General features: G+C 38.1%; 1 protein-coding gene across 1 annotated transcript in view; it reads right to left on the bottom strand.

Moving 5' to 3' along the window:
• Positions 1-412: 412 nt before the first annotated feature.
• Positions 413-25314, bottom strand: part of PRTFDC1 (phosphoribosyl transferase domain containing 1) — a 44313-nt gene continuing 19411 nt past the window's right edge. Inside the window, exons 4-9 of the mRNA XM_048294890.1 lie at positions 22174-22239; positions 6910-6927; positions 5409-5491; positions 4959-5005; positions 2349-2425; positions 413-1720 (exon numbers count right to left, since the gene is read on the bottom strand). Of these exons, the coding sequence (XP_048150847.1) occupies positions 1673-1720; positions 2349-2425; positions 4959-5005; positions 5409-5491; positions 6910-6927; positions 22174-22239 (339 nt within the window). The 3' untranslated portion in view covers positions 413-1672. The remainder of the gene's footprint in view (positions 1721-2348; positions 2426-4958; positions 5006-5408; positions 5492-6909; positions 6928-22173; positions 22240-25314) is intronic.

Raw genomic sequence — 25314 nt, 5'->3', positions numbered from 1 at the left:
CTATTCAGTGTGTCATTACTACTAAATCCAGGGCAGTCAGAAGCATTAAGAAAAACTTCACTACTCTCATAAAACAAAAAGTGATAAAATTCTTCAGCAGCTTCTTCCAGGTTCTGTAAGGGTATGCATTATTCTCCAAAACAGAAGAAATTTACTCTGAGGGAAAGCTTTTCAACAGAACTCTTTTAAAATACAAGTTAAAGGAGTAGAAAAGAGCTCTAGCAATCACCGTAATTCTTTGATCTTTTTCATTCCCTTAACATCATGGATTTTATCCAAATAACAATAGATTATCAGCTACAGAATAAATACATATGGTATGTTTAGATTACCAGGTAAATACATATTTTCGAAAAGCTTTTATGGGATGTGCAAAATACACTGAAGTGGGAAAACAAACAACTGTGCAATGTAACAAGAATTCTTCATGTTCCTTTATTAGTTTATATGAATCTGCAGCTAGTAACAATCTGCCTCTCAGTTCAGAGCAAAGCTACTGATACACAGCTACTTACTTGCATTGGTTTCCCTGGGGAAGTTTTTGAGAACACTTATATTCAATACAGAATTAAACTTTTCTCAGTTAATACAGTATGTAAATTCACAAACTTCTTCAAACACCATCTATAAATGAAGGAATTTAGGGTCTACAGCGCTCATGCATTAACTGGTTTTCTGTGTTGTCCTATACATTTTTTCTTTTTTTTCTATACAAGTCTTCTTCAGCATTGTCAGATATGTGTTCTCAAAGACTACGGAAGGTTACAAAAAGTCTCAGCTTAGGCATTCTAAAAAATCAAATCATAACTGAATAATTGTCTGACTGGCATTAAACTTCTGTGGTAAATGAGGTTTAGTTAAGTAAATGAGGTTTAGTTAAGAATATAAGCTCAGAAGAGCACTCTTAATTTTCATACTTGTTTGTGTCCTAGAGAAGAAAGGGATACCATGCAGAAACTCAAACCTGCCTGGCATTGGTTTGCCTTGATTAAATTTCAGCACATTAAACAGGTCAAATCTATGGCTACATGACATACCAGAACCACAGTATCTTCCAGTTTTGGGTCAACGGGGCCTTGCAAAGGTTCATTTTGACCTGTACTCTAATTCAGCACATTCTGAGAGCTAAAACTTTGTTTGGAAGAGTGGGTAATGAACTGCAACACAACAGAGAACTTCAGCTGAAACTTTTGAATTGTGGAGTTAAATCAAAATAATGCTTGCCATTTGGTAGCAGCATATCTGACCAAGACTAAAGGGATGATGAAGTCAATGAAATCTTGTAAAATAATCTTCATTCACAGAATGGCACTTTTGAACAATCTTACAAAATACAGTGCAGTAGATGAATTGCAATAGGTGGAAGGAGGGACTGAGCAAAGAAAAGATGCGTTCACAATGAGACCTGAGGCAGACAAGTTATTAGTCAAAAGGCATCTTAGGTGGTAATTTTAATACTTAATAAAGGTAGTAACTGTAAAAGTCCTATGCTTCACATTTTAGATAAGAGCTCTCACTTGTGTAAATATTCATCAGCATCTCTAGAGTAAACCCCTTCTTATACTGAGTTAAAAGACATACGAGTCAGTTGAATTGCTCTTCAGGGAGATGCTTGAGGGAGTGTAGTCAAAGTTCTGCTTCACAGAAATATTCAGGTGTGGATGTTACTGCTTCAGACTCTGTATTTTGTTTTGCCATGATCATTGATAACGCATATGTGCTGAAAAAAACAGAACAGATTGCAAAAGCATGGTTGAGTACATTATTAATTATTAATGAATTGTTTAGAAATTCTTAGGCTTGGCCTACCTAGTGATCTTATGATTACTCTTTCCTTTCCAGTCATCTGGAAGTGAATTCTGATTTCATTTTCTAGCTACAGCAAGTTTTCCCACTTCAAATTCCCAGCTTTGAGGCGCACCTCTGGGAGTACCACAAGAAGCAAAGGCAAGGTTTGCATCTTTTATCCATCCTCACCTCTCTGAGAAAAGGGACAGGCAACATAGCATTCAGACAACCTGTCTGACCTATGGCTGTGTTTCACTTTTGCTGCTGTCTCTGCACATACTGGCAGTGGTGGACCTGAGAAGTCCTAGGCTCACAGAAGATGGAAATTTAGGGAACTCTTAGGGGGAGGGAACTGTTCACAGTGCTGAGCAAGGACTCCTTTGGATTATTTGAGGTCTTGCAGGGAGTTCTGTACTCACTGAAAGGATCCCAAATCCCAACCACATCAAAGACATACCTCCACAGAGCCCCAAGGAGACAAATTATGGGATATTTATGGGAATAAATAAGGGAAAAGTAGATCAGTGACTTTTTAAACTATTTTTTTATAAGAAACTTACGTTTAGATCTCTGAAGTGCTCATTGTAGTCTAAGGCATAACCTACCACAAATAAATCTGGAATTTCAAATCCGTAATCTGTATTGAGACAAATAACAAACACCATCAATACAAGATCAATGGCAGTTATAAGCCCTTAAATTCATGTGTGGTTCTCAACAAGCAAACTCTGCATATATGTAGTCAGTTGGGGCTGTGTTACTTTTGAATCTGAGACATCATGGTCAGCAATAGCTCCCAGTCACAGAGTACTTGTGACAGGGATGTGAATAGTGAGAGGAGAGGAGAGTTGTATAAAATTATCACTGGCATATTGTGGAAGGAAGCCAAAATCAGAGCTGGAAAATTCTGCTTGCATTTGGAAGCTCCACTGGTATATATGTGTGATGACTACTGTCCTGTATCACAGTAATGACAGAAAAATGTAAAATGTTAAATCAGAAGTAGCTTCCAGAGATCTATATATTTTCTGCTAAGAATAGCAAAATCTATCTTTTATTTTATGCTACCAAAACATGTCAAATGCTTCTTAAATTAAAACCCCAAGCTTATGAAGATGCAAGCACATGCTTAACAAAGTAAATGCATGCAGTGCACCTCAATTATACAACTCACACACATGAAGCTAAGCACAGATGTGCATCTTTTTGAGTGTGAAGGTCTGTGCAATATCAGCACTATATAAAACAAGTTGGACTTTTTCCAAATTGTTCTTTAAATAACTAGAGGAAAACCCAATCTTACAGACACAAAAATAGCTCCACATAAAAAATTCTACAGGTATTCAGGTAAGGAATTCATTCAGTTGTTTTAGATTGGGGGTAATAGGCACTTTGGAATTGTAAACTTAGATAAGTGAGGAAATGATACAGCACTGTCAGTGATTTACAAAAGAGATCTCTGATGTTTTATAAAATTCAATGCACTATGAATAAAAGAGGATAAAATCTATTTCATTTAAAAGGTAATACATAAAAATATAAACCTACCCTTCATGAAGTAATTTTATTGCCTCTTTTATATATTTAACATTAGTGAATCCATTCAAATATATGTCTTAATTTACTGGATTAAATTCTAAATGTTAAAAATACCACTCCACTGTATAAAAAGTTGTACAACAAAATGTTTGGATCATAGTTCAGATTACAGGGCTAAAACCTCAGGGCCATGACCAACATTTAAGTAACTTTGGCTTCATAAATTTTCCCTCTCTCCCACATCTCAAATCAAGACCCTTCATGCTGCCTCCTGGTACTCACCTTCTACCCTCCTCCCCAGCTCAGCTGACCAGAGTCTTTTTCAGTAGCAAATACTGGTCGATCTCTTCTAGGTGGATCTATTCTTTTCGAATTTAGCCACATACCTGTTATTACATCATTTATTCTAAATAAGTCTAAAATGACAATTGCTTGGTATAGCTCCATTTATAGCTTCATCATAATACAGTATAAGGACCAATAATTTAGAGAGAAATGGTGCTGATGTGGTGCAAACTGAGCAGCAGGAAGAAGTTTAAAAAGCCTGTCCTGGGTTGTAGTGTATTCCATTACCATCCTCATGAGCTGTTGAAATCAGGTGGGGCAGTGTTTCCTTGCCTCCTCCCCCCAGACTATCTTTCTGTTAATTGCCCATCATTGTCCTGCCACATGACTCAGAGATAACTCCCTCCGGACTATCTTCTGTTAATGAGCCTAATCAACACTTGGCCTCATGACTCATTACCCCATTGTGAGATGCTCCACCCAGAGGGAGGAACCAGGCATCCCATCCTGGATATAATCTGAGATTCTGAACACCAGAGATAACCTTTCCACTGGATTTCCAGAGGACAGGAGCTGCACAGCCACCACTGGACCTTCTGAGGAAGAGCAGCCCTTTTTTCTACAGGATCACCACTTTTGGAGGACTGCAGCCACCATTCTATCAGACTGCTACCACCACCCTGACTAACAGGGTGTCAGGTTGTATCTCGACTCTGTCAATTTGAACCAGTGTTTTCTTTTAGTTTTTCCTTTTCTTTAATTTCCCCATTAAATTGTTATTCTGACTTGGTGCCTCCCACTGGTTTGTTTTCAAACTAGTACAAAGCCCAATTTATCTTCTGTTTTTTAGGGAGTGGGATTTAATTATAATATCAGAGTTTTCCCTTTGAACAATAATACTTAAAAATAATTAGAAGTGCTTTTGAACAAAAAAATATAAAGCTTGTTAATACTTAGTCACAATAAAACACCTTTCGTGCTCAGATGGAATCCTGTGGCTCCTCTAAAGAGATGCAATGAGGAAGGAAAAAGAAAAAATGGACATTCTCTTCAACATTGTTTGTCAGAGACAGAAGATAAAACACTCACCTTTCACTGATAAAATTAAACTCTTTTGAAATTTCTCAGTAAAGTTAGTATTCTGCAGAAAACCTAAGTAGGGTAGGCTTTCCAAATGACAATTATACAAATCCTTCCATTGCATCCCATAGACCCATTGACAACTGGGTCATTGACAACTTAGTATTTTACCAAGTTATTACAGTCCACAGAATGTTATGAAAGGCAAGTGACAAAGTAGTAGTAATTTCTTCTACTGTCAAGTAGAGATTTTTCAGAACACTTACAATCTGGTCTGTACCCATCAGGCCGAGATGTTCTTTTCACCAACAAACTATAATTAAAAATAAAATAAACCCCATTTAAATCTGGATATGTAACTGAATAACACACATAAATACTATTCCCTTTATCAAAAAATCTTCTGAGCCATGTGAATCCCTGTTCTTGTTCTGCTTCTCTTCCTGATTGCAGGGAAGAGGAGGATGTATTCCCCTCCCAAGTCCATCAGTGCCAGTCTTGAGATGGCTGGAGGGTCATCACCAAGGGAGAACAATACAAAAGCATTTCCCCTCCTTTCCTTCACCCTCCCCTTAGTGATTCAGGCAGTTCCTCTGCACAGCTCTCCTTGATACTGCAGCATCAAATTAAAGCAGGATCTCTGAATGGGAACCTACACTGAAAAATATGCTGGACCAGAATAATTAATTACAAAATTTTGTGATTGTTTTACTCACCTTGCTACTTTAATCATTTTGGGCTTGTATTTTTCTATATTGTTAAGCAGAACCTTCATGGTCCTGCCAGTTCCAACAATATCCTTATAAAACAAGAAAAATAAAGTAAGTAAAGCACAAAGGAAAGCTGAAAGGAGGAAATCTGGACAATGACTGAGCAGGTCCACATTCTTGTTTTGTGGAGATGATTTATTTTTCCAGTGCATTGTAAACCACATCCAAAAAAGGTTTTAACTGAGCTTACACTCTTTGAAGCAAGCACTTTCTATTAATAAAATTATCAGTTTAAGGACTGTCCACTTCCTCTTGAAAATAGCTATGTTGCAAGTACTTGGGATGTAACACGGGACTGGAAATGACTCTACTGGGCACTGCAAGGATGCAGGGATTAGACTTTTCATATTACGCTCAAGATCACAGTATATCAACATGTCTCCATGTCAGGACTAAATCTGCCCTTTTTGTTGTTTTATTAGCACAGTACAAATGTGATTTCTCCACAGCTGCCATACCCAATATCATCTCAGTGAGCTCAGTAGGTACCTAGCTATAAAACTGACCATGGAGAGCAGCTGTTGATCCTGAACTCTGGGGGTGGATTAGCAACATCTTGTCTCTTTTTAATACCATTAACAAAATTTGCTGTGGACATTTTTAATTTCTGTTAAAGCAGTTAGAATGAGTAAATATGGAGCTCTTAGCAGCTATTCAGGTAACCAGTCATCTCTGTGGCTGATGGCTTTTTTTCCATCCTTTGCTAAGAAAAGAAATTCCAACATTATACAGTTCATTACACTGTCCAGCTTACTTCCCACACAAGTAGACTGGGTCTGAAATGCCAGGCAGATCCTAATGTGCTCTCTAGCTGTTCCAGTTGCTTACCCAACATTTTCAAAGAGAATCACCTATATTAATCATATGAGAATTTGGAGCACCAGTGAGGTGACACATTCTTTCCTTCTATAACTGGACACTGTTGACTTACATCAGCCCCAGCTCTGTGATGGGCTGTTGCTCAGGGACACTGCTGGGTGGAGAGTTGGATGCAGCAGCCAGGGGGACTTGAGGGAATGACTGACACGCCCAGCCAGACTGTGAACAACCCGGGGGCTGTAAAGCATATGCAGGGCCACTATTTCAAAGTCATGCACCTGAGAAACGCAGGGCATCACTGCAGTTGATTCATTGTCCTCTGAGGAACAGAACAACTTGCAGAACAGGGGTTGATGAAACCATAGAAAGAAAAAATCAAATTATGCAGAAACAAAGACTCCTGTGTATCACAAGGCAGAGCACCACTTAGAGTGACAGCAATGTAGTTTGATCTGTCATGCAGTTGCAAAAAGACTGAGAGGCCATTAAGCAAATCAACCCCTCTCCTTCTTTACCACCTCCCAGCAAAAAAGTGTAAACATAGACAGTATTTAGAAACTGAACAGCCAATCATGATTTGACTGTGTGACTTTATCTAAGTACAATATGACATAAGCATCCAGCTTACCTCCACAATTAGAACATTCTGGAAGAAACAAACAAAAATGAATACAATTACACAATATTCACATAGTAAAAGAAACAAATGTTTAAAAAATGGAAATTAAGAGATAGGTCCATGTGCATATGTACAACACAGTAGGACACAAGGAGTTTCCTGTTTCATTTTTGTGCCCTGAAAAAGAGCCAGCCATAAGAGCAAGCCCTGCAATCAGGGACCACAACTTAACTCAGCTCTGTCTAGATTATCCTCTTTGTCCAAGAACAGATGTAGCTTTGGAAAATAAAATAAGATGGAAGAAGTCCAAATAGGATGAGCTTCACTTCATTCCAGTGTCTCTAGCTGTGTACTACAGTGTACTCTATAGTTCACTAAATACTATTTCCAATGTTAATATGACCATGCAGCAATAATATTCTTTCTCTGAAATAAATGGTCTTCCTCCCTCCACCCACACCCCAGCAACCTCATAGTAAAGGATTACAGGCCAAGTTGTAACACCCACTCTCAAACTGTGAAGCACCCTCTTTCTCTTCAGATACTGCTGCTGAAATAAGTATTATTTGAAGGGAAGGGGAGTGGGCCAGCCAAGAGCAGTGATGTCAAGCTTTATGACAGTATCATCACACAGGCTGAATCTATTTGCTGAAATGGTTCATCACTGTTGCAGGAATTACAATGTCTAAGGAGACTTCTGCTCTTCTACTAAAAGCAATAATAAGATGTAATGTCGTTATTAGAAGAAATAAAAACCTGTTTATTAGTAGGCATGATGATACGCATGGTCAAAAGGATGGACTCTTACAATCTTGCATTAAGATCTACTTTCTGGAGTGAAACCTGCAGTAGCAAGAGGAAAGTTATTTCACAAATACCTTTATCTATCTATCAATGTATACATCTTAGATGCATGTGCACACTGTGTGTCCTGCAAAACCTTGAGACCACATAGTTTCGTATCCATGCAGTATCCACCAGCCTAGTTTACATTCCACTTCCTTTCTATCAGGCTTGTTGGCTTTGCTACGTACATAACATGGAGACTGTCTAACTTCCTGTTCCATAACAGAAACCCAAGTTGAGAGTTGTAAGAGACACTCAAACACACAGAATGAGTGTGAAGGGAGCATGCTCACAACCAGCACACCTTTAACAGCTTCATTAACTGATATGTAAATAAATTTTAATCTTCAAACCAGAAATTATTAATATAGATTACCCATATATATATTCATACTGCAGCTCTTCCTAACACTCACAGTGCTTGGTAGGGAGATATGGCATACTTCATGCATCAAGCACTGAAGAAACACGTTACCACACACTGTATTATACCTGGATGCTTCTGAAATGGCAAAACACTTGGTAAAGGTGTGGAGGAAACTCCCGGTAGCAGTTGAGCAAATGTCAGCAATGGAGATACCACTCAAGAAAGCCACTAATTTAGACTGAGCTCTGGTGGAATGTATATTAATCTTGGAGGGAGGCTCCTTTTTGGTGTTTTCATAACAGGTTTCACTGGTGGTTATCCTGCTTGGCACTCCTGACTTTCAACCTCTCAGCTGCTGACACAAACAACTTTGGATCTCAAACACCTAGTCCTGCGAAGGCAAAAAGTTAAAAGCCTCTTAACAACAAAAGTCTGAAGACACCTTGCCTCTAGAAACTTCTCCCTTCAAGAAAGAATGGATGTCAGTTGTCTAGATAAGATGAAGAGACCAAAACCATGTTCAGGAGAAGCTTATGACAAGTGTGTAGGAACACATTTTTTTGAAGGAAGCCATTTGGATCCAAAATCAATTTGGTTCTCATCTGGCTTCCTGTATGAAGTCCTAAGTAGGAAAAACACTTCTGAAGACTAACTCAGGACACCTGGATCTGAGGCATAAGGAAATCACTTGATTCAGTCAGTGGACACCTGAAGATAATGTGCAGGAGTAATGGCTTAAACACCCCCAAGGAACTTGTGCAGCTAGTGATACACATAAATATTGATCTGTTTGCACACAGACACACGCACGTGCGCACACACCCCCATGTACATACATACATACATACACACATATAGATACATCATATAGGGAGATAGCAGAAAAGTTGACAAGGAAAGAACTTCACCAGAACTAAAGATGGAAATGAACTCTTTTAGTACCAAGCCCAGTGATCACACACAGCCCATGGATCTCCATGCAGATCCATAGCGATGAGACAGGTTCAACAAAGTTAGTCTATGTGTCAGGGTCTGAGTCAGTGTTTTCAGTAATGTACAGGTTTGGCTGTAGCTGAGCTGAAGGTCACTACCCACACAGCACAGATCAGGCATGGATTAAGAGCCCAGGGCTGAGCTGGTGTTCCTGTGCCCACAGGTGTGAGTAGAGGCCCCAAGAGACACAGGTCATGGCCATTGGCATCTATTAGTGCACCTGTTAGTGCACTGTGACAGATGGAGAAAAAGCAAAGTCCTGGGACATTTCATTGACAGACAAATAGGTTTCTTTGCTACCACAGTTGCTTCAGCTATTCTGTCAAGATCGGCAGTAGGGATTCTTTTGCTTGCTCACATGTGGAAATCACAAAATTGAACAGAATGAGGGGAGCGGCCTCCCTGACCATGGAAGTTGGGTTAACCAATAGGGAGCAGTAGACCTTACTATTTAACTTGTGAGAAAAAAATCATAGACATTAATAGAAAATGGGTCTGAAGAGATGTCCTGGGTTGCAGTGTATTCCATTACCATCCTCATGAGCTGTTGAAATCAGGTGGGGCAGTGTTTCCTTGCCTCCTCCCACCAGACTATCTTTCTGTTAATGGCCCATCATTGTCCTGCCACATGACTCAGAGATAACTCCCTCCGGACCATCTTCTGTTAATGAGCCTAATCAACACTTGGCCTCATGACTCATTACCCCATTGTGAGATGCTCCACCCAGAGGGAGGAACCAAGCATCCCATCCTGGATATAATCTGAGATTCTGAACACCAGAGAAAACCTTTCTACTGGATTTCCAGAGGACAGGAGCTACACAGCCACCACTGGACCTTCTGAGGAAGAGCAGACCCTTTTTCTACAGGATCACCACTTTTGGAGGACTGCAGCCACCATTCTATCAGACTGCTACCACCACCCTGCCTAACAGGGACTCAGGTTGTACCTTGACTCTGTCAGTTTGAACCACTGTTTTCTTTTAGTTTTTTTTCTTTTCTTTTTTTTAACTTCCCCATTAAATTGTTATTCTGACTTGGTGCCTCCCACTGGTTTGTTTTCAAACTAGTACAAGAGACCATGAAAGATCATCTTCTGTTGGCCTACAGAAGAAATTTTAAACTATCCCTCACAGATATCTGATTAATCTCTTATAGACCACAATGAGTACTTCAGAACCTCCCCAGGGAATGTGTCTCAATACCTCACTATCTAAGAGCAAAAATACAATTAGAAAACTTCTGTTGATATTTGGCCTGAACTTGTTTTGAAGAGAACACGGAAAAAGCTTTGTTTTCTTCTCTTTTTTCTTCTATATTTGAAAGACATTTCCTCAGTTTCCTCTTCTTCAGATTAAACAACCTGTTTTATTCAACATTTTCTCACAAGTTATATTTCCTAGCTTTCTGATCACTCTTTTGTTCTCCTCTGGAATTTGTCCAGTTGGTCAGAATCCTTCCCCAGTTGTGGTGTTCCAAACCAGAAAGAAGTCTTTTCCAGTGTCGAGAGGAATAAAAGAACCACTTTGTATGCTTCATAAATAATCCTCCTTTCTATATATCCTAGTACAATAGTTACATCCTTTATAAAAATCTACTGGTGTCTCATGTGCAACTTGTGATTCACCTATTGTCTCCAGGACTGTTGCTGAGTCAGTCCTCCCTCACTTGCATTTATGCAAAAGATTACTTCTGTATAAACACAGAAGTTGGTATATGTCTTTATTGTCATTACATGTCATTCTTTGAAACAAATTCTTAAAATAATTTCTTAAGATCATAATATCTTGTATTTTTCCAGGTAGTATGAGTACTATTAAATGCTAATTCCATCTTTTCAATCATGAATTAAATATTGTATAGTCCCTGGAGAGGGTGCTTTAATGCATCTTGTCTGACAGGGAAGTATAATTAACTGTTTCTTGAGAACAGCTTTCCAACCTGTTACACATCTGTCTAATAGAAATTTAATCTTGTCTGTGTTTCAGTATCACAAATGACTCATATGAAGGAAAGAGGATTAATGTGGATCCAGACATGCCTGAAAGGTTTGTCTGGCTACAGGAGTAACAGTCATCTGCACATGACTTCATCTGAAGTGTAAGATCTCATATTTATTGACTAACTTGAGAAGGAAGGATTTTGGTGGACTCTGTCTCTCATCCATAGAGTCAAGGAGTCCAACTGTTGCGAATCATACACATTGGGAAATTTGGTCCTTTGAAGTTCCTGTAAGTTGTCTAGGCCAGAAAACACAGATGCTGTTTTGTATTATGCACATTCTCATTATTTCCAAAACACTGATGAGGATTTTCTGTACTGTGGAGAAATCCTGTATGTAAAGACTTTGTAGTTGAAAAGCCACTATAAAATATTTAGATATGAAAACATTTTGTAACTATAAGTAAGCAGGCATCCTAACTGTTCAGAGTGATACTTTAATCTCTGTTTTCATTATTCAGGGTTACTGTGTCTAAAGTCACCATACTTTTCAGTCATTAACTGCTGCTTAAGACTGAAGACATTCAGTGGTTTCCAATCCTCTGGTACCACAAACCCTCTCCTACAAAATAATGTGATGTGCTGGGAAACTGACTGTCTTGCTGCCTATCCCCTGCCTTTCTACTGTTGAAGCAGTCAGATAGAAGATTTCAGAAAAGGGATGGTATAGCAGAGTAGTAGAGGAACAAACTACAAACTGCCAAGAAACGTTTTGATATACAGTGTCCAAGACTAGATAGTGGTGACATCTAACTAAAACTGGTTGAAATAGATTAGCTTATCCTTGATCAGGTGGATAGCAGAGGATGGCAGAAGAATGCAATGGATACAACAAATTAGTACATTATTAGTAATGTCAGCATCATCCTAAAAGCACAGCTGGCTGCATCCAGCATCTCTTTTGAAAGGTCAGTTATGTGGAAGACCTTATTCAGCTTTTCTGTGAAAACCACCCGTGAGGTGGTGCACAGGAGACTAGTAAAACTCATGAGTTTGTGGTGCTGCAGCAGTAACTGATGGCTGGATAAAGAAGAAGCTAAAGGACACTAAAGAAAATAACTTTTCACAAGTATGTGTGTTTGGAGCTCGTGTACCACACAGATCAAGACTGTTTTGTCCTTTCAGATATATTTGAGGAAATTACAAAGAAGGCAACCACATGAAAAGAAAACTAATCCAGCCTTCTGGATTCTATCTACTTTTGAAACCCAGAGAACAGGAAATAGGGATGTTTACTGACATATTGACTAGACTAAAGATGGTTTAATTTCTGAGTAGAGCCATCTTCACCAATACAATCTCTGAAGTACATCCAGAAATCTAATAATGGCATTAATATATCTTACAGTGAGACAGAGTACAGTCAGTTTTTAAAAATATGTCCTGGAAAGATTTCATACATAGTCCAAATAAAAAAGGATGCTGGCTCTCAGAGAATGAAACACCTTCCTATTGAGTCACTGCAAAAGAACCAACATTGCAAAAGAATCAGCTTCCATTGCTGGTGGATCAGAGGGATGGATGGGAGCTGATAGATTTGGATGACTGTGATCCATTCTTTGTTTACACCTTTTTTTACCAGGTAGCTGCCAGAAGGTAGGCTGGTGCAATATAGAGTCACAGAATATCTCAAGCTGGAAGGGAACTCATAAGGACCATCAAGTCCAACTCCTTGCTCTTTGCAGGATTACCTAAAATTAAACCATATGAATAAGAACATTGACCAGGTGCTTCTTGGTACTCTGACACACTTCAGACCCTGACCACTTCCCTGGGGAGCCCTGGACTAGCCTTTTGGTGATGAACATTTTCCTAATGTCCAGTCTGAACTTCCCCTGATGTGGCTTCATTACATTTCCTCATGTCCTGTTGCTGGTCACTAGAGAGCCCTGTGCTCTGCCCCCCTTGAGGAAGTTTTAGGCTGTGATGACGGCACCCCTCAGCCTTCACTTCCGTGGGCTAGACAATCCAAGTGACCTCAGCCACTCCTCAGAAGTCTTGCCCTTGAGCCCTTGCACCAACTGGGTTGTCCTCTTCTGGACACACTCTGATAGTCAGAAGTCCTCTTTGCATTGTGGCACCCAGAACTGCCCCCAGCACTCGAGGTGAGGCTGCCCCAGTGCAGAGCAGAGTGGGACAATCCCCTCCCTTGCCCGGCTGGTGATGCTGTGCCTGATGCCCCCCAGGACACGCTTGGCCCTCCTGGCTGCCAGGGCACTGCTAGCTCATGTTCAACCTGCCATGGACCAGGACCCCCAGGTCCCTTTACATGGTGTTGCTCTCCAGCCTCTCACCCCCAATCTGTATGTCTTAACAGGGATTACCCTGTCCCAGGTGGAGAATCTTGTTAAATTCCATTCGATTGGGGATTGCCCAGTTCTCCAGCCCATGCTGATTTCTCTATAAGGCCCCTTTACCTTGGAGGGAGTCCACAGCCTCTCCTGTTTTAGCATCGTTGGCAAACTTTCTTAATGTACGTTCGATTTCTGACTCCAGATCATTTATAAAAACATTAAAGAGCAGTAGCCCTAAAATTGTCCTCTGTGGTTTTGAATGCAAAGGGGTCCTGTGAAGTTTAAAATTCTCCAGTTTTGAGTGATCAGGGCACACACAGCTTGCAACTCTGCACGTGATCATTTGAACTGAGCAGAAATAATATTTGTGGTGTGAGCTGGATCTGCACAAAAATAAAACTTGCACTTCCATATTCTTTTCTAGACAGTAGTGAAAATGGCCCATAGCAACATGTCTTGGGTCATCTGAAAAAAGAAGTTTTTTGACAATACTAGTACTATATTAAAAAAGAAGAAATAATTTTAAATCCTCGTAGAGCATGTGAATTTATCACTCATGCTAAAGAGAATTCTCTGTGAATTTTGATTTTTTTTAATAATGAACAGAAAACATACAAAAATTGAAAAGCTGTCATTTACTGCTTTTTAAAGCCACGCAAGTTTATACACTGCAAAAAAGTAGGTTGTTTTTACAGTACATGTAAAAAAAATCCTCACTTAAAATAAGATGGATACTCCAGCACTGAGTCAATACATTTCTATTGTTTGCCTTCCCACAGGTCAGTAATAAATGGAACAATGTCAGCTAACAAGACCAAGCAGAGTAATGAGAGCGTGTATGCCTCCTGCCTGACAGTAGTAAGTGCTATGGAAGTTATTTTTCATCTTCCTAGAAAAGAATAACAGTTTTTTTTCTAGACTTGGATTTTATGTTCCGTTCAGAAGACTGTTTTCAAAGGAAAATTGCTATGAAATAATAATACTTTGAAGTTAGCACTGAATAAGACTTTGAGGAAAACAGTGTCTTTGAATTAATATAAAATGTGAAATTTGAACAAGGTAAAAATTCTAAGTTGCACATTTAGAAAGGGGGAGTATTTCCTTGAAAGCTGAAACCATACTTAAGTAATCAAATAAACAACTGTATTTAATGCAATACTACAGCTAAGAGGACAAACTCAGCCCTCACTTGTATAGCAAGAAAATCAGGTAGGTACATAAAGAGGATATTTTCTCCTTAAATGTTTAGCATAAAATCAGCGGAATAGCATGCACACACTTTTTTTTTCTTTAATAGAAAGAAAAGAACAGAAAGAACTTAAAACTGAGAAAAGAAAAATAATTTGAGAGCTGAAAAAACCACCTTAGAGTGAAGTAAGGTTTGTAGCAGGAAGTAATAGCTTTTATTTAATTAACAGTCCATTTCCCAGTGGGGGAACATTTTTCACAAAAGAACTTTGACCTTTCAGCCCACAGCCTCAGAGAGAACACAAAATACCTTCAACAGCTGAGCCTGGGAACAAAAATTCAGAACTGCTGTATGCACTCGAAATCATGGACTGAATAAAATACTGGCTTTACAGCACATTATAATCCTCCACTGCAGCTGCCCTTCAACTCATTTATCAGTGTTCCACAGCTGATAATTTCCTCTCTTATTTTAGCTCAGAGGAATTCTTAACATTTTAGCTGCCCCTCTGGCCACAGGGCAGGTGATTATGTAGGGCAATTGCTTTTCTTATCCCAAATTGTCTGATTACCACATTAGGTTAAAATAAAGAGTTTCTCCCAGCCTGTACTTAGCTTTAAGTTTGCTGATTCTATTCAGACCAACAGAAGGACCTACATGCTTGAAATTTCATTTCTTCCAACTATATCAGTTGCCTACTATTAATTTCTTGTTGTTAATTCCACCTTCAAACCTTGTCTCATTTACATTCTACAGTATGCCAGTACTGTACAGCAGGCTCCCCAATGGATTAGTTTATCTAAAAGAAGCTTAAGTAATGACTGTGTGATAGGCAAATATGCAACCATATGGCAATATAAATTTGATAATGGCAAACTGCTCAATCCAGTAGGCAAAGGTATTAAAAGAGGTAATAGCAAAACACAAAAAACTGTTCACATTCAGAAGAGAAAATTAGGTTCACCATCTCAGCAGTGATGACAGTTAACTATTGGTATAACATGCCTGATATATGGTAGCTTCTCCATCAAGTCTCTAAATCAAAATTGTTGGTAGTTCAAAAGATACACTGTGGATACAGTGAAGCAATTATCATTTGGGACCCTTCATTCTAATCACCCAGAAGTTCAGACAAGATGAATTTGGGCCTTAAGATAAAGGAATCTCTAAACAAAGCTCTGCTTGTGATCAGGCCAATTAACTGTCCTGGGAAGGAAAAAAAGAAAGGGAAAAAAATGAACCTTAATGTGGCAAGATTGGCAGAATATGGATGGATGGAAATACTTTTATCTTCAAGTCCCCATTGATATCCTGAGTTCCTTCCTGTCTCTTTCTAGGATAGAACTATTCTTAAACCATTTGGGAGTACTTGTAACATATTGTTAGTTACACCAGCTTGCAAAGCACACATGAATACACAGTTGCAGGAAAAGGTGAGTTCTTTTATTTGTCCAGTTCTATGAGTGAAAGCATATTTGTAAAAATACCTCAAAACTCCCAGTACCTTCCCCCCACAAAATCTCTTTTTTATCAATCTCTATTTCCTTTTTTGTTTTGTTCTATGGTGGTGAGGGGATAAAAAGCAATAATATAGTGTATTTTCATCCCCTTTAGTTAAATTTCCATTCACTAGTCTGCATTTTCAGTTAGATTCTTTCTGAAGACACCTTTTCATGTGTACTCCATATCATTAGAAATATATAAATTAATAATGTGATTCTTCAAACTGAATTTTTAATGGTTTATCAGTTTACTCATCACACATGCAGTACTTGCTTTCTTAGCATTGTATTTGGGGAACCTCAGGTACTACTGGTTAAACAAGACATTTTATGACAGTGCCATAGAGCTGAAGAATCACCATTAAATAACAATTAAAGAAAAATGCATCAAATTTCAGTGAAGAGGTTCAAAAGAAGCTACAAGGACTCCTGTGAGAAGTGAAATAATTTCATGTTATGCACACAGGAATGAAATCCACAGACATTAACACTTCATCACAGTGTCAGAAAATAATATTAAAGACTTTTGTAAAATGAGACATCTAATTAGGAATTTTTTATGGGGTTCTAGAAAAGGTCACATATGTCTGATTTTCATCTTTTCTGCTGAGCTCATCCACATCTTATAGCATACTTGGAAGGACAAATATATTTCAAAAATGGGTTTTTTTCAGACACTTTGTTTGGTCAGTAGCAGCTGCTGATGGGAGCAAATGAGTTAATGTGTTAAGAGTCCATGTATACAAACTCCAGCTATTTAAACTGTGTAAAACAAGTTCAGAATCTCCAAGAGTTAACAGAGGGGGAGGGGACATAATGGAGGACCTGATGCTTTGTTCTTAGAGAGCATTGTGTCAACTGCTGTGCACACTCATGTTCCACTTGCAGCCATCTTCACAGCATCCTTCTGTTGCACATAAAAAGTAGAACAAACTACCATAATTAATCTAAAGGTAATGCAGGAATGCCTCATGTCCCCATTTTCTCACTTGTATGAAAAGGTACAGTCTTCTGGTCATCTGGAATTGGATGAGGACTTTCTGGACATAGGTGGAATAGGATTATGAACAGGTATGATGTAGAAGCAGGCAGACAGTGGCTGAGAAGAGCCCATGTGAAAAATGGGATAGGAAGGCTGTAAAGGTTATTTTATAATTTCCTTCCTCCAGAACAACAGCAACAACAAAATAAAATAGTGATGAACAGCAGAACAGATTGCCTAAGAAACAAGTGCAAAGAAAGGTGATTGACTTTGGAGAAGGAAAAAATAGTGTATTTTGCTTTGGAAAAAACAGTTAAGGATGGCAACTGTCAGAAGAATAGACAGTATCAAATCTAATTAAGAAAAAATACAGAACAACAGAAGTGACTAAAGATGGAAGTTAAGCAGAGGTACTGAAGATGTGCAATGCTTCAAGACACATGAAATCAACCTTTGAAAAGATGAGAAAGGCAAGGTTGCATGTCTGATAGGAATAAAGTAAGATGTTGAGGTCAGTGGGGGACATGACTATTTCCAAAGTGTATAGTGAATCTTGTACACCTTTATTGTTATATAAACTGTCTCTCGTGTACATAATGTTCTAAAGAGAATGGCATTATTGTTTCTGCAAATTTATGGGTGTTACTCTGGAAAGGAATGCATATAGGGGAAGAAATCACAACATTAGCCAAGGCAGTGAATACTGATGGAGAGAATATAAGAAGTATAGACTGAATAGAATTCTGAGAAACAAACTTGAAATGGTGAGGATAATATGTATATTATTCTAGAGAATAAAACATTGTGTTAGACAGGTGCCACATGTATGGTTTATTAAATAGTGAAGTGCTAACATATTTAGGAGAATGATAGAGAAACAGCTCTCAGAACTGTTTCTGGAGCACACAACATGCATAGAAAATGGTTCAGTAAAATAGGAATGAAATGAGAGGCATAAGAAAAGAAAGTAAGAATGCTTTATGTTCCTGAAACATCCTCCTAAATGACAAGCTGGGCAAGAAAATGGTAGACAGTGGATAAATTGATTTAGGCAAGACATACAAAGGAATTTTGGAGATTTTATAGCACAAATCCTGCCGGAAGGAAGTGAGGAGTGCTACATGGAGGATATATTCTTCTGAGTGAAACTTCTTTTTCGTATGAGCTGATCAGTCATTTTAGGAGACCATAAGAGTGATGATGGAGTGCTCAAACTAACACAATGAAGTGCAGAGAAAACACAAATACTCACTTTCTTTTTTCTTGATGACTATTTATTACCTTCTACACTTCTCTGAAAATGACAAACACTGGCTGTCAACAAGATGTACTTAATATGAACAAGGGAAATTCATACAGAACATAAGCATTGACAGAATTTCAGAAATTCACTGGCTCCATAATTGTATGGTACTAACTGTAAAACTACTCTGTTTTTATTTGAAGTTCTTATTAACTTAATGATGATTATTTTTGTTCACATTCTATGCTATACAGAAATGGGGCAACGACAGTAATATATGGATCTGATTTTGACATCAAATATATTATACAACTGTAATTAGTATTTAACTGCAAAATGATATAAACTTCGAATTTAAGATTTTATCTAACTTGTCTCATTTGCAAGGAGACAAGTCAAAGTGGTATAGGAGCTTTTTGAAAGGTTACAGGACATATTTTACATATGGAGTGATATACAGAATGATTCCTGTCAATGGAGACTTTGGATTACAAAACCAGCCCCAAAGCTCTTCAGACAAAACATACATACATACAAATATAAGAGCTAAATGGCAGTGGTACTCATGACTCTGGTACAGCTGAACCTACTGAAGTTTCTAGATGCTTTAAAATTTACTTTGTTCAAATGTCACAAACACTTGAAAATATGTTAGGAATTTTTACAGTATTATACAGTATGGTTACAGTATTGATACGAAGCAGGGTTATATTGTTTGTTCTTTCACGTCATCTTCATACATTTTCATTACCATCTTGCTGTGAAACAGATTTCTGAACGGTAATTAATTATCTCACCTTTTCAAAACGTTTTCCTCTTTACAAACATTAATGATAAATTTACCCAAGTGAGCATTTCAGCTTTAAAGTAATTGAAAACTAAGTAACTACTTAACTATGAAATCAGATACTGAGAAACTTTATGTTCACTACTTACATGATTAAAAGAGAGATTTTTAAATGATATTTTTCTGGATAGAAATGGTTACAAAGCATTAGAGTGTTAAGCTATATCAGGATTCATTCTGATAATTAATTAATGATTCGTGCCACGGAAAACTTCATTCTTGCCTCAGTGACCTTCTTCACAGAAGAATAATTTCAGATGGGGGATGATTTTCTTCAGATAACAATTTGGGCAGTTTGGGTCTGTATGCTAACTCTCATAATATTTCTCTTTTTCATGGTTTGGGTCATCATACATTTTTGCTAGACTTATAATATTTTTATAAACAAAAGCATATAGTAGAGAAGTACAGAGGAGATATTATTCTGAAGAGCTATTATCCTTAACAGCCTCTTTTTAATTAGCTTTTAAAATTTTTTGCTTTGTTTAAGCTTTCTCAGCAAAAAAAAAAAAGTTATATATCAGTATGTTCAGTCAGTAATCTGTTTTTCCGATAACCAGCAAAGCACAAACATGCCTTAGTTCTTCACTCAGATTATAGGCTAGCTGAGGTTCCAGGTATTATCACTTAATGAAAGGCAGTCCAACATTAAAATCTCAGAATCTTTTGTCTGTAAGTTTCAAAACTGTTTACATTTATTGATGCTTTTCAACTTTACAGAAACTTAATGGAACTTATATTCCAAACCCACACTGGTGCTTTTGAAAACACCTTCCATGATCAGTAAATTAATGGGATTTCACATGGTATATTAAATTCTCAGTGTAATTACAATCTTTTCTTATTAAGTACTCCAAGCAGGCAGAGGAAGAACAGAGCTTGCTCGATAGCAGGGAAGTTGAATTCTATGAATAAGTCTTCAACTAATTCACTCAGTGACATTGGATGGTTAATGAACCAGCAGTTTTAAAAGCCAGCAGCTAAAGAGAGGTACTAAAAAACACTTCAAGGAAAGATGAAGGATGTAGGAGGCTCTGAATCAGCCCACAAATGGCTGATTAGTAAAATGTGCTGAATACTTGCACTAACTGCTGAAGTCAGCAACAGATGGAGGAGTTGGCATCTGTGGACGTAAGGCCACTCCTTCACATATCCAACTTTAGATACGTAAGCATGAGCATTTGAGCCTAAGCTTTGCATTCCAGCTTTTCAAACAGTAAAATAAGTCTTAAGGGAACCCTGTTCTCACATGTTATAGTGAAAATGCTATTTCATTATTCATACATCAGCTGTGTCCCAGACAGCCCCACACACAAACAAATGCCAAATAGGCCTTTGAGCGTCTGCTCCCCCGGCAGTCCCAGCTCTCCCCTCAGGCCCCGCTCCAGCCTCCACACCCAGCTTCCAGCACCGGGCTCCCTTCCTGAGCAGCAACCGCCTTTATTCCCAAGCCAGCCACTTCCCACCTACCCAAGAGCCCAGCCTCCCTCCCCAGCAATCTAACTATGCTGCTTCTCAGTCTTCTCCCCGAGTATCTCCTAGCCTCCCAACAGCCAAATCTTGTGTCCCATTCCATACCCAGGAACAGGAGAGCCATGCCACTGAGAAAAAGATTACCAGGATTTTCATCGTACGAAAACAATTTACTTAATTTTTGGTAAGAGCAGGACTAAATAGGGTGAAATCTTCCTTCTCTCTCATACACATGTGGACTCAGATAAATACACAAAAGTCATGCAAAAAAATAATGTTTTGCCCAGTGAATTCAAATGATATTGAAAATATTATGTCTGGAAATAATATTAATATCTGCAACCATTAATCAAGGACATTTGGGATTGGAAGATGGGGAAGGAGAGCTGGGTCTGGAAGTTTAGAAAGTGTTTGGACTTTGGGAAAGATAAATGTTAAGTAAGATGAATAGGTGCACTGCCAGTTCTGCCTCTGAGGTAGATAAACATATGCAAAATCATCATAGAAAAACAGGTAACTCCAGTGTTTGAATATTAGAAAGTAGCAAATTAATTAATATTTCCCCAGAATATGATTAACGCTTTAGTGGTAATTTGGAAACAACATCCAGCAGGAGTATTTAGAAGTGTAAATTGAGTACATATATATCACTAAAATATTCTGAGTATAACAGCATTTTTTAAATTTCAGTTCTAGTTGCATCAAAAGCTATTTAATATAAATGAAATATTTAAAGTTAAGCTTTTCTCTTCTTTTTCTTGTGTGCTATAGTACAACAAAACAAATGAGTTTGCCAATGCTCCATTTGAGTGCTTTGAAGAAACTGGTATTATCTAGAACCACCTAATAAAACAGTGACTGCACCTACAGTACAAATAACAAGATAAGTATTATGTTGCCTTAATGCATAAGTAAAGAATCCATTTTCTGACCATTTGCCACACAGACCATTTGCCTAATGAAATCAGCCTTCCTTCCTCTTCAAAGTACTGCTTTGTATTACCATGGTTGGATGAAAATAGCCTTTTCACTGCCTCAAAACACTCTTTCTCCTTACCACAATGCTCAAGCATAGTGCAGATTCAGCCATACAGCCAGCCTAATGCTGAAATAAAAAATCCCATCTGCTTCTCTGAGTGAAAGGTTCCACAACTTAATTCTGTGCAGTAGGCAAAATGGTATTAAACTCATATGCTGAATTCAACAGGGATACACACTATGCAGTTTGCTTGTATGTACCCATTGAAGGCAGAAAAAACAAGGCTCCATGACATAAACAAGCTCAGGGGAAACATTTTGCCCACAATCTCGCTGGTAGTACATATATAACTACTGGGAAATCCCTACACAAGGATGGAGAGGCTACATTCTGACCTTTTTGGGCATCTGCAATCTGAAAGCAATGGCATCACAGCAATTTAATACAGAAGAGTAAATATCTTTGATTCCAGTATTAGTATCTGACAAAAATTACATAGCTTTTCTCAAGTATTTTTAGTGAATTTATTTTCTTTCTTAAATTTAAAATTAACAAACCTTGCCAGCCAGCTTTGAAAGATCATCTCCTCCCATTATCTGCATATCTTGCATAGACTGATCATTCTGAAAGAAGAAAGATAAAACTTTGAAATTGGTTATAACTGCATAAAATAAAAATATAAATGTTATCTTTTTTTTGAATCTTGATTACTAGTCTTGGTTATGATTATTTTCTAATGCTTGTTAGTATTGGTGTACAAAAAACCCGCACTCTCATTTCTTCCTGTGGCTTCCTGCATCTCCAGGTTGCTTTTAAGCTAACATCAAACTCTAGGCTTTACAGGACTAGAAAAGGGTGCATCTTCCTTTTTAAAATAGTGTTCCCTTGCTTGCTATTTCTTAATATGACAAGTGTTGAGTAACGTATTTATCCCTTTCAAAATGGGAGTACAGAAGCATCTCAACACTTGACTGAACACCTGTAAGCACATTCTTGGTTTGGAGCAGTTTTTGGAAACACAGGCTAAATGTGCTCACATCTAATCTCTTTTTGGAGGAACTCACTCCATCTTTTTCAGGGGAAAAAAAGTTTTGCAAAATTTATCACTTACTATCAAAAATATTTTCAGTGTGTCATACAGTTTCCAGAGCTTTGCATGTTCTTTTTCAACTGACTCAAAGATTAAATCCTTGAGGTCAATTACTGAAATATAGCAAATGAGGTTGAAGTAAATGCAACAGATTAATATGCTTTGATTTTCCTATTAAAAAAGGTATTTCTTTGAAAAAATCAGATTTTTTTTTCTGGATTTGTTTTATAGACATTTCTAGTTGAAATTTTTCTGATGGAAAATTCTCAACCAGCTCTAGCTCCAATTCATTATCAGCGGAACACAGAGTTAAGATCACATAAGGGGGACTCGTGGATGCCCTACTTTTAAGGCAAGACAAAAGAGGCCTTAAAGAAGGTAGCAAATTCAAAAACACACGGTCATGGACAGGCTATATGAACTTTTCAGAAAAAGCAAGAGCAGAAATAAGTATAGTTCATGTGGGTTTTTTGCCAAATTGATGCATATGCTAATCTAATCTTCCTACCCATAGGAAGATAGCATTAGTCCAATTTTAATAGTAGCTGCAGTACCACAATGTGACACTGTGGTTTACTGGTAACCCCAGGAAGCTTCACCATTACAGACAACTGACAAAAACACAATACTTGAATACTCTGCTTTTATTCCATAAATCCAGTGCTTTGAAGTGAAATGTTTTTCCACGGGTAAATAGTGGATCTCAGGACTTACAAGGTAGGTAAAGATCTACTGGACTAAGGGGTTTATAGCTCTTCTTCTTCCCCTCCCAAAGCAGGACAAGCAGAGGCAGCACTTGGAGGGTCAGAGCTGCCCCCTGTACAGATGGAACCGCACCTGCCCACGCTCACAGCCCAGGGGCAGAAGTTCAGGGACTTCCAAGCACCTTTGCAGACACTTGATCACAAGCAATTCTGGCAGCCCCAGGAACTACTCGTGGTCCTCATGGGAATGGATTGCCTATGTTAATATAGCCTTCCTGAGTAACTGTAAGTAAAGGTTGTAGAATTGCCCAGATGAGAATTTCTCCAAGTTTGCATTCTGCAGACCCACCAAAAGGCTCCCTGGCTTTTGCTCAGACTCCACTCTCCACAAAACCCTAACACCACAGCTTTGTAAGAGGTCCTTAGCAGTCATAGCTTTAAAAGACAGTTTTTAGACCTGCCTTCACTTTTTCTGCACTGGATCTGGGAGCTTTAGATAAATCTCATGCTGCTCTGATCCGTTTCCTGGGAAACAGGGCTAGAGCAGCAATGAAGGTTACATCCCATACATCTTCTAATATAAGTTTCAATATATCTTTTACTTTTGTAAAGAAAAACAGAAAAAAAGCCCAAGCAACAGCAAAGCAAGCAACTGCTTTCCTCATAAGATTATTTTAAAACTAAATAAAAAGTGGAGATTGAGAAGATTTTAAGTTCAGGTTTAAAAGCATAAGTCTTTTGTTGTAAAGCAAGACAGGTCACTCTTCAGAAGTCAGGGATGTATTCAAGTCAAGACTATTATAAGACTATAAAAAGCAGATTGTTTCTAATATCTACCACAGCATGTGTAACCAAGGCACTGACAAAATATTTTTTCATTTCCAAATGAGAAAGTGTAGAATTTCATTAGCAACCAGCACACAAGAATTACTGAAGAGGCAGTTTGCCCTTAGCTGCTGGCTGAAAAAGAGAACGAGAAAAAAGATAACAGTGAGGTGCAATGATTAATGAATTTATTTATTTTCACTAAAAAAACCCCTCTCTTTCAACAGTATTCACAGCAGCACTGTTTCCTTTGCATTTGGTATTTCTGGCTTCAGCTGAAAGGAAGATGCTGAAATAGCATCTTCATTGCTGGCAAGCAGCTAAGCAAACACAAAAGCCATTGAGAGCAGGGGGATCACAGCATCCCGTCAATCTCTGCATTCACACATGGCTGTTGGGACACAACTGCACACATTTATGAAAATCCTGGTGTTCTGACTGGAGAACGAGTGCTGTCAGAGGACAAGGCTGAGTATTCATGGTGCCTAAAAGCCATATCATTTTCTATATGGTTTTTCTATACACAGCTCAGAACACTTCAGCCAAGGTATTTTCAAAAAAAGCAAAAGAAATTCCTTGCACCACACTGGAGAGCAATTCTCTTGTTAAAAAAAAAAATAAATTCAAATCATTGATTTTAATGCCATTTGTAACTATCTACATTCATCACTTAACTCATGTTGTAAAATACATATCTGCCAAACAGCAAGGCTCAATACCACGGTGTGACATTACCCTGATCATAATGTTCACATAGATAATTTGCACACTATGGTTACCATGGGAACCTCGCAGTGCATATTTCTGACTTCTCAGTTTATGATCTCAAAATAACACTAACTAAATGTTAAGCATAAAGTACAATGAATGTCAGGAAAGAAAAAAATCTGTTTCATTCACTACCAATTAATGTCAATTCAGAACTGTTTGTTGAATTTTCATGGTCTTAAGTCATTCAGAGCTTCTTTCTTCCTTTGGGAGTTGTTCTAGCTGATATAATCAAATCTCTGAGATTTCTTATAAATACAGAAATATGAATTGAAGCTTCACTTTCTGTCACCCAAAGTTCCTCAATACTT

The sequence above is a fragment of the Corvus hawaiiensis genome, chromosome 1 (genome assembly GCF_020740725.1).
Source record: "Corvus hawaiiensis isolate bCorHaw1 chromosome 1, bCorHaw1.pri.cur, whole genome shotgun sequence".
Taxonomy (NCBI): domain Eukaryota; kingdom Metazoa; phylum Chordata; class Aves; order Passeriformes; family Corvidae; genus Corvus; species Corvus hawaiiensis.
The sequence above is the reverse complement of the archived record's forward strand: the minus strand, read 5'-3'. Positions and strand labels throughout refer to the sequence as shown.